Raw genomic sequence first — 14,194 nt, forward strand, 5'->3', positions numbered from 1 at the left:
TTTCTTTTCACTAATACATAAAACACAGAAGTGTTATCTCATGAGTAACCAGATGTATTTTTTTTATAAAGTCCTTCACAAAGTACCAATGAAAGGAGGGGATTTTTATTAATATTATTATAATATTATTATGAGTATTTTCTACACATTAGCCACAGTAGTGTGCGTCCTCATCAAAGATTTTTGAACCCTCCAGTGACTGGATCTGCAGAAGTCTGCTTTTGGTGTAGACTCCAGCTTCTGCCTCTCTCTCTCTCTCTCTCTCTGTCTCTCTCTCTCTCTCTCACTCTCCCCCCTCCCTCTCCCCCCTCCCTCCCTCCCTCCCTCCCCCCTCCCTCTCTCCCCCCTCCCCCATCCCTCTCCCCCCTCTCTCCTTCTCGCTACCCATTGCCCTTTCTCCCTCTTCCATCCCCATCCCAAGTTTATTCCTTTGCTCTCTTTAGATTAAAAGTAGAGATAATTCTAAATTTGTTAAGTTTTAGAGCCTGTCCCTAGGTAATTTCACAGGGATGTGTACTAGTAAGCTGTTTACTTTGGCATTGGTAGTAATATTGATACAGAATTCTAAGTTGTTTAACTGCCTGTCTTCCCAGAATTCTCAGCTTTTGACCTGTCCTGTGATGTTAAAGCGTCTTGTTAACTGCCTCTTTTGCTTGTTGTCAGCAGAATTGTGTAGATTAGCATTCTGTTATTGTAAATAAAGAATTAATTATTCACATGTAACATAGATGATTTAGTATATAAAGCTTTAACTCTGAAAAATTTGTACCAAATTATGAGGAATATAATAATATTTTTATGCTGTCTTTCTTCTCTCCGTATTTAAATCTCCAGAATCTATTGGTAAGTGCTTAGTTCTGAAGCGCACTTCACCCCCCACTAATTTCCATATTCAGATTATTATTATTATTATTATTAATAAAATGCATGGCATGCATTTTACTAACTGTCAGTGTAGGCACCAGATTTCCTTAGTGGCGCACACACACACACATCCACGGAACTGTTATCGTAAGAACACTGTGTAGAAATAAAATAGAACACAAGTTATATCACACAAATGTAGCATAGTAAGTAGCATAAGATATAGCCAGTGAACAGTGTTTGTTTCTAGTTATTCTTTAGTATTTCCTATAACAGTATATATATATGCATATCTATATATATACTTAAATAGATTAGCCAGTATTTTCCCCAACTATGTCTTTAAAAATATTGTTTAGTTCTTTTTTTTTATAAGACTATGAGGCTTATAAGATATAATTCTAACCCTATGTGACCCCAGACCTAAGAACTCAGTTGCTTCTCTGAGAAAGGCAATGCTGCCTGTTGTGGTCTTTGCCCTCTGTGGTATAATGCAACTTGCTTTTATGATCTAATAATACTATCTAATATATTCCTGTTTTACCAGTATAGTAATTCAAGTTTCTTTTAAGACCTTATTTAATTCTGTAAATCTAATTTAATTCTTCTCCCCAGCCCTAGCCTCCTTCTTCTCGTACTAATGCTTCTTCTTTCTAATCTTATTTGCATTCATATTATCCACCCAGGTGGTACACCAATAAGAGGTAAGAGTGCTGAACTAACGTTCACAGAATGATCTTACTCATTCTTTCTGTCCTTTCATCACTCTCATATTTGTCCTGTTTTCAAAATCATTACAATAATGTCCATCAATGTTATATTTTTCCTTTGTACTGTTTGGTTATGATTGGTGACTCTCATCTTGTGAATTTTTCTTTTCTTTTTTTCTTTTTCTCTTTGTTTTGTTCATTTCTTTCTTTATGAAAATGATTCTTTAAGTTGTGATATGCTTCAAAGAAAGCATATCCAGGTCTTTAGACCACAGACCAGTCACAGCGTACCATCTGTCCCTCTTTTTTTCCTTTTCTTCTTCTTCCTTTTTCCTTTTTTTCCTTTTTTTTTTTTTTCTTCTTTTTCCTTTTTTTTTTTTGTCCAACTGGAGAAAAAAAAAATCATTTTTTTTCTTCCTTAGCTGTTCTTGTTCTGGACCAAAGTCAAGATGGTCTGGAGAACAGTGGCAGACATGCAGAAGACAGCCTGGAACACCTGCTTTTTGTCTTTATCTTTCAAAAGGTTTTTGCTTTTGTTCTTCGATTCTTTTTTCTCTTACTGTCCTAAAAGTCAAAGAATGACTCCCCTTTCCACCTGATCACACTCGCCTACAACCTGACAGCAATGCTTTTTCCCCCCCACTTCTTTTTTTCTTGGATTACTCGCTTCTGGATTTTTCGATCTTCTGTCCTTCAGGCTCTGGAGACAAAAGGTGCTGAGTATTCTTGGTGGTATGTGGATTGCTGGTTTTTTAGACTTTGACTCAGTGTGCATTTCTTTTATAATTCTTGTTTTGTATTTTTCTTGGGGTTTTGTGACACCACACTGCTAATCCCACTGGTGGATTTTGATGGGTGTCTTAGGGGATCCGTCTCGAGGTCCTCAAGCAGTGGTTGGTTGGCCCTCCGGGCTGGCATAGGCCATGCTTTTTAAGTTTTTAAAAAAACCTTCTAATTCAACTACTCTTTGTTTTTCAGCAAACATAATAAATGATTGTAAGTCGTGGCAAACTGGTCTTTCTTTTCTTAAAAATCTGCATGTCTTAAGGGAGTTTTGTTTCTTTAAGTAATATTTTCATGATATATAATAACTAATTTTAATTTTTTTGCTTCATGCAGCCTTTTTTGTGCTTGCTGCGTATTTTTGGCTTTCTTCAGCAGAAGACTTTCTTGAAAACCCGGCCTGGTTTTTTTTGAGTGTACCTCTCTTTTGCGCCACTTTTGTTACCAAAATGAAACAAAACAAAACCAAAACTTAATCTTTTGTTTGATTTAAAAGCCATACTTCCTTGAAGCAGTCTCACCCATCTTCATTTTATTAGTCTAGGAAATAAGCGTGTTAATTATGACTAGAATACTTGCTTGGGAAAAGAGATATTGTTTTTTTTATGCTAGCATTGATGATGTAAAAAATTAAAAAAAAATAATCTCTATATGTTTTTCTCATCGCATCATTTTCTGTCTGTGCACCTTAGCAAGAGATTGAATCGACGTTGAGCGGATCTTCCTGTGCAGGGCTTTTCATATTGTTAAGAGGTTTAGCTTGCTGCACCGAAAAAGCCTTCTCTGACCATCTCTTTGGCAATATATTTTATATCCATACAGGAGCCCTTCAGATCGAACAGAGTGAAGAATCTGACCAAGGAAAATATGAGTGTGTTGCCACCAACAGCGCGGGCACTCGCTATTCTGCCCCTGCCAATTTATATGTCAGAGGTAGGAATGACGTAACCCTGGTATCGCGTCTTCATTCAGGCTCAGGGGGAGTTGAGATACCCACAGGGTCTGTGTGACTATGTCAGGATTTAGTGAGCCGATGTGCTAATAGTGGCAGTAGCTGAAACATTTTAGTGGGTAGAAAATGAAACATTTTAATTACATGGTTAAGGAAAAAATTGACAACTTTTGAGTAACATCTATCCTGTGGACTGAAGTTTGTAAGTATATTTGCATTTTTACATCTTGATTTCTATTTTAAGGGCATTGATTGAACTGTGCTTTGCATTGGTTTGAGGTTTTCTTCTTCTTTTTTTCTGTTGCTGTTACTCTTCTGTTTCCTTATCAAACTCTGAAATAATTGCTTGGTGTGCTACTAATCAGTTCTCTGTGCAACTCCAAGCGTAAAGGTGTTTATGCCTTTAAGACCTCTGCCGCAGAGCTGTAAGGAGAAAGGCGCTACATGCAAGTAGCACAACTGTATTGTCTTCCTTCTTTTTATACTTATTTATAAACACATCACGTGCACGTGTCTATGCGTATATATATACACACACACACACACACACACAGGTTTTTTTTTTTAATTATTCACTTTCTGAAAATTTAATCTCTTGATTAAAGAGAACAGTGAACAGTGATTGTATTTTAAAACATGATATCAGTTGTCCTTGGGAGAAGAATGAATGAGGATACATCCATATTTTCTTATAAAGTAATAGAAATGATTAAATTTTGAGCTTATGAATGGTTGTGCCTTTCATTTCCACTAGGAAGAAGTATTTCTTCTTCCCTGGAGTTCTCAAAGCCAGTTCTTGTAGTTTTATCGTCCAGTGAAAATGCTCTTAGTCTTACCCTCCATGTCTGTGCATAACCACAAAAGGCGTGGGTGGGGGTGGGAATAGATAAAAAAGACAGCGAGGGCTTTAAGTTACAAGAGGATGGGTTCCCTTAGGAAAATATCTAGCTTGATTTTGAAATTTTTGTTGGAGATCATTTCGTTTCCGTGGGGATGCTTTTCTCTCCTTTCTCTGGAGTGTCTGGGGTGGGAGAATATGAAGAGAAACCATTTCTTCTCCAAATTCTTTGAAAGCCCCTTGATCCTTTTTCTCAATATGCTGACCTCCTTTGCTGCATGAGGCATGTGTACCTTCTTCAATGGAAAAATTTCAAAATGATGCTAGCTATTGTTTCTAATACCATGTTAGTCTGTGAAGTATTGCTAACTTTTTCAGGTGAGATAGGAAGGATTAACTAGAGCAAATAAAGATGTTCAAGTAGCAGTTGAAAGCCTTGATATGGCCTTTTTACTCTCTCTGTGTTTCCCTTGTTTTTCTCCTTTCCTCATTTCATTGTGTTCTGCATCAAACCCCCTACATCCCTCAGAGCTGCGAGAAGGTTGGTGTGTTTTTTACTTTTTACCCACCTTACAAAACTATTAATTAAACCAATAACAAAGAATACAAATGAAATGAATGTAGCTGCATTGTGGTCTTCTTTTGGTTAATGGTATGTTCTAGCAGAGAATGCCCTTGGCCATGGCTTCTGGTGCTTGCTGGTGATACCTAACTGTGGTGCATGATGGGAGAGAATGAACCTGGGTGCATGGTAACGGGTAACACTTAACTCTCTCAGGTCCAGTGAACTTGGTCAGTGTTCCTGCTTTCCTTCCTGCCCCACTCTTCCCGTCTCCTGCCCCACCTTTAATTTCTGTCTCACAAAGGTGCCTGCTGCCCATAGAATGACTTTTCCTAGTTGTTCCCCTAACCCCAAGCATGAAGACTAAACTCTCCTCCATCTTCCTTGATACGTTCTTTGACATCTCAGAGTCTACACCAGCTCCTGTCTGCTTTGTGTAACCTGTGAAGTGGCTGCAGGAGGCATGCTTAGCTCTCTCTTTACTTCTCCTTTGCCTGTCATTCACCCGTGAGGCCATTGCAGCAAGCCCTCTCAAATCCACGGAGGTTTCTCTCATCTTGAAGGACAGCCAAAAAGTTGACAGACAGAATTATTTACTTGTTATCTTGGGGTTATGAGGTTGTTTTGTTTATTAACTTATTTATAATTTTAAGAATCACTTTATTAGCCATATTTAAGGTATGCTCCTAATGACTAGCCCTTAATGTAAAATGCTCGTGGTGTAATGTTTTGCCAATAAAAGCCCAAGACGAATCCTATTTGTCTCTTACCCTCTCCTTGTACCCTGTCCAAGACACATGTACTTAAACACACATAAACATGCAGATTATCTGAAGCAGGAACACTGAACTGTAATTGCTTGTTTTTTTTCCGTGTTGTGTTGCTTTAATATGACTTATTCTCTTCGTGTCATGTCCCACTGTGTGGTTTAGATCCAGTGTCACTCTATTTGAATGTAGGCATAAAAAGCCTCATACTAGATTTTTGTTTTCATCATCTATGTTGTTTTTTACCACAGATATGAACTGAATGGAATCCTGAATGTGAACTACTCAGCTCCCTTCCCGAATTTGCAATCCTTACCTTTGACAACCTAGCTTCATCTAATATCTTCCTACTTTCAACCCTATCTTCCCCTAAATCGCTGTCTCAATCACCGTACTTAACCCTCCTCCCTTCATGTTTAGTTCTATTCCTGTTATTTCCTCTGCTGCTACTGTGCTCTTGGATTCCAGCCATTCTCTCATCGTCCTAAGCACGGCCCTGAGACTTCACCTTGTGCATGCCTTGCATGACCCAATCCAGTATCTCTACTGGCATTGGCTTTGTTTCTTCTTCTGTGACTGTAAATCAATATGTATATATATTTCTGTGTTTGTTCCAGTGTTAGTGTGAGGTCTTGAGGCTGCATCTATTCTGAGTCTGAAAGCAAATAAATTGCACTTTCAGTGTACTCTAGATGATGTTTCCCAGGACTGGGATGTGACAGTGTGGTCCCGCACATACATTCACATCACCTGGAAGAGCACAGCACTGAAGCTGGTTTTGATACTCAAGATAAACCTGCTGGTGACCTTCCAGCCCCCTTTCCTGCATATACATGCGTACATAGAATCCTTGTTATATGCATGCATGTATATGTTTTTGTGTTTATCTTATGCATGATGTTTGTGTATTGTTAGTTTGTAGATAGTTTTTTTGTGGGGCCCTTGTAGGTCTGAATCAACTTTTGTATGAATGTATCTAAGATATCAATGACTAAACTAAATAAATTTTTCTGTGTATACACACACCATACTTGTATGGTCTGTATTATTCACAGTTTTACATGTTTTGTTTTTGGACAGTCCACAATATGTTTCAACTGTTTAATTGTGTCTGTACAGTGCATGTCATGTGTTAAATCAAGCCGCTTTTTCTTGCCTTGTATATTTTATCATCTTCCCTTGTGTTTTGTTCCAGTTCGCCGTGTCCCACCAAGATTCTCTATCCCACCCACTAATCACGAAATCATGCCAGGTGGAAGTGTTAATATCACCTGTGTCGCTGTGGGGTCACCAATGCCTTATGTGAAGTGGATGTTGGGGGCAGAAGATCTGACACCTGAAGATGATATGCCAATAGGAAGAAATGTCCTAGAACTGAATGATGTAAGACAGTCAGCAAATTATACCTGTGTTGCTATGTCGACACTGGGTGTCATTGAAGCAATAGCCCAGATCACTGTCAAAGGTATGCTCAGTGGTTCATGCTTGGAGGATCTGGGTACCCTCAAGTCAGCTGACTAATGCCTCTACAAAGTCTGTCCTTGGAATTCTAAAATGTACCAATTTATTGGTCAGTGTTTCAGATATCATAGTCCAGTCATATCTGTGGTATCACATAAGATACACATATCTAGGTAGGCAGATTCTCTCTTAAAAGTATTGACAGCCTAAGTCGTGATAATCATCAAAATATTTAACTAAAGGCCAGGCTCAGGCACTAACAGGTCAGGATGAGGCATGCTCGACATAGTCAGCCGTTATGGTCGGAATGATGTGTACAGGTTTTATATTTATCCAGAACCTTGAGAAGAGGCACATGACAAAAAAATCCAAATGAGTGTTAATAAATACTCAAAATTCCAGAAGACAAAGGGAAGAAAAAAAGAGAGTTGAAATCGACATGGTCTAGTAATAGATGCTTTAAATTTTTGATAGACCCTACCATTAAAAATCAAAATGCAGGGCTTCCCTGGTGGCACAGTGGTTGTGAGTCTGCCTGCCGATGCAGGGGGCACGGGTTCGTGCCCCGGTCCGGGAAGATCCCACATGCCGCTGAGCGGCTAGGCCCGTGAGCCATGGCCACTGAGCCTGCACATCCGGAGCCTGTGCTCCGCAACAGGAGAGGCCACAGCAGTGAAAGGCCCGCGTACCGCAAAAAAAAAAAAAAAAAAAAAAATCAAAATGCAAGTGTGATTATATTCTGTTTTAGCTCTCACCTCGTGTAAGCGAAGTGCTCAACAAATATTCTTTTCTTGAAATAAGTGTACTGACTATAACCGAAGTACTATATTCCATGGTTACTTTTGAATCAAAGGGGGTAAAAAATGAGTGTGTGAGGGTACCAGTTGTTTTTATACAGTGTTTATAGAATTTTAGAAAACTTGCACAAAATGAGTCAGTCTGAGGGTGACTTTAGGTTTCTGCAAATGTCTGGAACCATTGCAAAATGAAACAAGTTGTCTTCCCCTTCTGGGAAGTGTGATCCTAAAAAAATGCAGCACACATTGTAATCGGTGTCATATTTTCGACCAAGTGCATATACCTAATGTATACCATGTAAAATCAATAATGTGACATAAGACAAGGTACACAGCCTTTTCAACATTTAGTCATTTAAAATAGTAATGTTTTATTGCATATTATTATGGTATTAGGCATAGTATTCTCCATACATTACAGATACAAAACCTGTACTGCATAATCAGTGTGACTTAGCGAAACTAAGAGTATCTGTTAAATATCAGTAAACACATCTTTAATTAGCAATATTTCTACTTGCCTTAAGAACACAGAGAGACATCTAGGGGAAATTCAGATCATACACTTCCTTGAAAACTGTCAGGCCAGAATACTGAAACAAATGTCTTTCTATTATTATTTTGAACAAAATCCCTTGGCCAAATATTATCATTCCATGGTTCTTAGAGTAATCTGCAAATACTGAATCGTCTTTCCCATACTAACCATTTCAGCTGTAAATATTTGAAGGTTTACTAAAGACCCTCAAGAATTCAAACGCAGGAGTCGCACTAAACTAATATTTTGTTCAGTTTCTTTGTTTTCCCGACTCTTGCTCCTTCCCTATACCCCCTCCACCACAAACATAAGGGTGGATCTTGAAAGCAAAAAGTGAATCAAAACAAAAAGCACCTTAAAGAGAGAAAGAACTCATTTATTCAGGTAGTCAGTTCACAGTGCTTATTAAAAACCTACTCAGGACTAGACAGTGTTCTAGGTATTGGGGGTATAGCACTAATTAAGTACAAGTTTGCTAATCTTGAAAAGTTACCATTGTAGGGAGTGTTGTATTTTTTGCCTTTAAGTTGACAAGGAAAAGAGGAGGACTAAGGAGCTGGTTACATGAGTGTCACCTTCTGAGTTTTGTCTAAAACTTCAGCTTGTGAAACTCTCCTTTCTTCCTTAATCTCACTACCTTTCAGAATCACTGTCCAGGTGAGGCCACCAGTGTTGATGGTTTGTACGCTTAATTAGTAGCATTTTGAGTTGTGCTTTTCTGCTAAAAAGAATGAACGAGATTTCTAAAATATAGATTTAATTTCAAGTGTTTGTCATGTAGCTGTAATCTGATATTACTGATGTTGGATATAGAATATATATTATGACAATAAAATGAAATACCTTAAAAAGTGATTTGTGAATAGACTTTAATTTAGCTCCTTCAGCATATTTTGAATATTAAGTAAAAAGCGTAAATTTGAAATTGATTTGAAATTATTACTCTTTATTACCTTAAAATTATTGGTCAGATTATTTATTAAATATATAGAGTAATGTTGCTTATGTCTTACGTCTTGAAAACAAAATGGATACTCTTCTTTTACAGCAATTAAATACCATTTCATTTTATGTCTAAAATTTTGTTCTTTTCAATGTTTATTGGCATTTAGTTATATCATTTTTTTGGAAGCAAGGGTCTCATGGGCCAAGCTTGTGGTTATAATAATTGTTATAATTGGAACTACTGTTTTCTGAGGGTGCCAGATACATATTAAGAGCATTACTGGATTAGCTCATTAATCTTCACCGTAAACTCATGAAATACAGTTACCCAACTGTATAGTACAATTCCAATAATACAATTTTGCCTATTTTTCACATGAGAAAACTAAAGCAAAGAGAAGTTAAGCAACACATCCAGGATCTCATAGCTAATAAGTGGTGGATTTGGATACAAGCCCCAAAATACAATGCTATAATACACTTCTAGTAAACTGAGATTTGTCACCTAAGCATGTCTTACTGTACTTCCTGACCACTTAGAAAACCGTCCTTTGCTATGATTTCATCTAATTAAATCTTTACTAGGTACATAATTCTGTCATTCTAATAGCAGAGTTTATGGATTCTTATGATTTCTTAAAAGTGATGGGTATTCACTGTCTTTCTTTTTTCTCCCTGTAAGCCTTACCCAAACCTCCAGGAACTCCTGTCGTGACTGAGAGCACAGCTACAAGCATCACACTGACATGGGACTCTGGGAACCCTGAGCCCGTCTCTTACTACATCATTCAGCATAAACCTAAAAATTCTGAAGAACCTTACAAAGAAATTGATGGGGTGGCGACCACACGCTACAGCGTCGCTGGACTAAGTCCCTACTCAGATTATGAATTCAGGGTTGTTGCTGTCAATAACATCGGGCGGGGGCCTCCCAGTGAGCCTGTGCTGACACAGACCTCAGAGCAAGCACCGTCCAGTGCCCCCAGGGATGTCCAGGCACGGATGTTGAGTTCAACCACCATTTTGGTACAGTGGAAGGAACCCGAAGAGCCAAATGGACAGATTCAAGGATACCGAGTTTATTATACAATGGACCCCACTCAGCATGTTAACAACTGGATGAAACACAATGTAGCTGACAGCCAAATCACTACTATTGGCAACTTAGTGCCCCAGAAAACGTATTCTGTCAAAGTCCTGGCTTTTACCTCAATTGGAGATGGTCCTCTTTCAAGTGACATACAAGTCATCACTCAGACAGGAGGTAAGTGTGGTTCTGGATGGGGCGTAGGGTAGAAGGGAGGAGCTGGTACTAAGAAATGGCAAGGACAGAAACAAAGCACAAAATAGTATGTTTTAATTTTTGAGATTTAGAGTTTCTAAGTAAGGAGTTAGGCATATGGAAAGGAGCAGGCATGGACACTGATAGACTATAAATAATACAGTCCTTTTAGAAGGGGGATGCATTTAGCATACTTTTTTTAAAATTGAAGTATGGTTGCTGTATAATATTACATGGGTTTCAAGTGTATAATATAGTGATTCACAATTTTTAAAGGTTATGCTCCGTTTACAGTTATTATAAAATATTGGCTATATTACCCATGTTGTACAATATACCCTTGTAGCTTATTTTATACCTAATAGTTTGTACCTCTTACTCTCGTACCCCTATGTGTAGCATCCTTTCTTTTTAATTTGTACCCAAATGACTTGAAGAGTTTCTGCAGGAGTTGGATAAATGCATCCCCCATGCAGCATTTTGAGAATAGAAGAACTATGCTTCTTTGTATTAGCAACTCTGGTAGAATAGTCCCAAAATTGATTTAATTTGTGAAGGAGTGGATGGTTCAAGAGAAAGTTAAAAATAAAACGATTTGTCAGGGGACCTTGGATATTTAAATGGCTTATATTTGCCAGGAAGCAACTTGCTTAAAAATGAATACTTAACGTTCTTTTCTTTTTTTCTTTGTATGGCCTCAGGGATAAAGAAAGACAGTTACCAAGATCTAAGATCAAACTTTGGGGCCTTATTCACCCATTTTCCTGGGTATTAGAGCAGATGCCAAACTAGTTTATAAAGAAAAACTTGGCCTTTCCCGTAGTTTTATTTTCATAAGAGGATATCAAACTTCTCTGGTCTTGGGTTCAAAGTCATCAGTTTTGTCATGGGATGGGAATAAACCATAGCAGCTGTCTTCTTACATTTATTCTTGAATATCTGAGAGCTATTCATTTGACTCCTCTTGTCTTGGTACCTCTTAAACTTGCATTAATCTGTGAGTGTTTTGGTGGCGTGCCATTCGTTTGTTCTGAGAACCCACATAAGACCCATGTTATTGGAGATGGTATCTATAATCTGTAGTCATAACTCATAGGTAATTCTGGGAATCAGTTAATGAATATTCTCAGGTGTCAGAACTAGATAAACTTATGTTTAACCGCTGACTTGTTTTTATGTTGTGGGCTTCATGAATCTTGTGGCTGAGGACGTTTACCTATTTGCTGTGGCTACTAGGAGTCTCAGAGCATGTTTACAGCTTGGCTGGCTCTATTTTATTTTCATACTGTTATTTGGTTCTTATTGGTTTGTTCATGGATTTATCACTTTTTCTAATATCAAAAAAGTACAGAGTGTTTTATCATAATTATAGTGAAAATCATCCATATACCTTCCCTATTGGGTGTTTTCATTTCTTCTGTATTTATTTGTTATATTAATATGCATAAAATATTGTAGATTAATTTTTCCATAAGTTTCTCATCGGAAAATGTAGAAATCAGTGAATCTTGTTCTTTTTCTTGACTGAAAGTAGTCAACTGTTAAGAGATTATTTTTTTATTATACTATCTTAGCAGCTCCATAACCATTAAAGGATATAAGAAAGTATATAGGAAGAGTATATACCTATACTCCACTTTTAGGTTTTCGGATGTTTCAGCTTTGATATTTTAAAAATCCCTGATCTTGGAGTAACATAACCAGGGTTTGAATCCCAAACTACCATTTTTAGCTCCATATCCTTGGACAAGTTACTTCATCTCTCTGAACTTCAGTTTTCTCATCTAAAATAATAACCACCTTATAGAGTTTAGTGGTAGTGGGTTTTTTTCTAAGGCTGCCATACAAAATACCACTTACTGGGTGGCTTAAACAACAGGAATTTATCATCTTGCAGTTCTAGTGATTAGAAGTTCAAGAACAAAGTGTCAGCAGGATTGGTTCCTTCTGAGAGCTGTGAGGGAGATGCTGCGCCTCCCGCCTAGCTTTTGGTGGCTTGCTGGTAGTCTTGGCTGTTCCTTGGCTTGTGGGAGCATCACCCTGATCTCTGCCTTCATGGTCCCGTGGCATTCTCCCTAAGCGCTTGTCTCTTGTGTCCAAATTTCTCTTTTTTATAAGATACCAGTCATAATGGATTAGGGTCTAACCTAATGATATCATCTTGACTAATTACATCTGCAACAATCCTATTTCCAAATAAGGTCATTTTCTCAGATTCTTGGTGTTAGGAATTCAACATATGAAATTTTGTGGGACACACTTCAACCCGTAACAAGGCTATCGATTAGATAACGGATAGAAATATTTTATAACTTCAGTAATATATACTCATCATCATAATAATTGCCATATGCTGGAAACTCTGCTAATAGGTGTATTAATTCTTACTGCTCAATTAGGTAGATGTGGAATTATCTCATTTGCCAATGAGTAAATTGAGGATCGATGAAGGTAAAAAGATTCAGGAACTTCTTTTGGGTCATTAAGTGGACACTCTAGATACCTTTAAGCACCATTATCTTTTAAATTAATAATTTGCTAATGTCTTATTTTTTGGTGCCTACTAGGTTTTAGTGCCCACTAGGTGCTCAATAAATAAATAGAGGCAGGAAACACAGGGTGTCATGTATTCATACCTCTGTTCAAGAATTATATATGGGACTTCCCTGGTGGTGCAGTGGTTAAGAATCTGCCTGCCAATGCAGGGGATGCAGGTTCGAGCCCTGGTCCAGGAAGATCCCACATGCTGCGGAGCAACTAAGCCCGTGCATCACAACTCCTGAGCCTGTGCTCTAGAGCCCGTGAGCCACAACTACTGAGCCCGTGTGCCACAACTACTGAAACCTGCATGCCTAGAGTCCGTGCTCCGCAACAAGAGAAGCCACCGCAATGAGAAGCCCGCTCACTGCAACAAAGAGTAGCCCCCGCTTGCCGCAACTAGAGAAAGACCTCGTGCAGCAAAGAAGACCCAATGCAGCCAAAAATAAATAAATAAATTTATTAAAAAAAAAAAGAATTGTATATGATTTACATCTGAAATACTTGAGGTAGCTATTAGGTTATCCCAGTGCAGAAGAGTACATTAAACCATTTAGATATTAAAAAAAAAGTTAAAAGAAGTAGAAGGAATACCTTTTTTTTATAGAAAGTTATCATACTCAGTCACTAAGTTTGGTTCTTAATTTTCTAACTACAAATTTAAACATACAAATCTGTAGCGTTTCATAATATTATTTTCTTATGACAGAAGGATTTAGCTATCTAAGAAACCAAATAGTTACTGAAACTAAATTCAACCAAAACATAAGAATCCTTGAGAATCATGAGAATCCTTATATTCAGAATATGAAATGACAGTAATGCTTTCCGTCACTTTTTAATGAAAGATACAGAACTGATGTTTAAATAGATCATATTTTGGTTTTCTGTATTACCAGGGGACATAATGTAACATAACATGTGAAGGTAACATTGTGACAGGAGCAGTTGAGTTAATGTGATCCAGGGACTCCGGACCTAAAAACAAATCTAGATGAATGGATCACAGATGCATTAAAATAGCTGTTCTCAACCTCTGTTTAACTTTTTTTACATTAGGATATTTCCAAGAACCTTCCATAATAGTTGTAATTTTAATACCCATTGATTGAGAAGATATATAATGATATAATGACTTGTGCCTGCCGAGATCAATA

At 37.7% G+C, this 14,194-nt stretch overlaps 1 protein-coding gene across 10 annotated transcripts in view; it reads left to right on the forward strand.

Moving 5' to 3' along the window:
- The window catches only part of PTPRD (protein tyrosine phosphatase receptor type D), a 2,000,866-nt gene that overhangs the window by 1,798,175 nt on the left and 188,497 nt on the right, over positions 1-14,194 (forward strand). For 9 of the 10 annotated variants that reach the window (XM_029201877.1, XM_029201881.1, XM_029201880.1 and 6 more), the window contains 3 exons: positions 3,180-3,290; positions 6,672-6,941; positions 9,900-10,481. In XM_029201877.1, coding sequence (XP_029057710.1) covers positions 3,180-3,290; positions 6,672-6,941; positions 9,900-10,481 — 963 coding nt within the window. The remainder of the gene's footprint in view (positions 1-3,179; positions 3,291-6,671; positions 6,942-9,899; positions 10,482-14,194) is intronic. The other variant, XM_029201884.1, reaches the window with a different exon arrangement.

Source organism: Monodon monoceros, unplaced genomic scaffold, assembly GCF_005190385.1.
Source record: "Monodon monoceros isolate NGI ecotype Baffin Bay Population unplaced genomic scaffold, NGI_Narwhal_1 Super_Scaffold_5, whole genome shotgun sequence".
Taxonomy (NCBI): Eukaryota; Metazoa; Chordata; class Mammalia; order Artiodactyla; family Monodontidae; genus Monodon; species Monodon monoceros.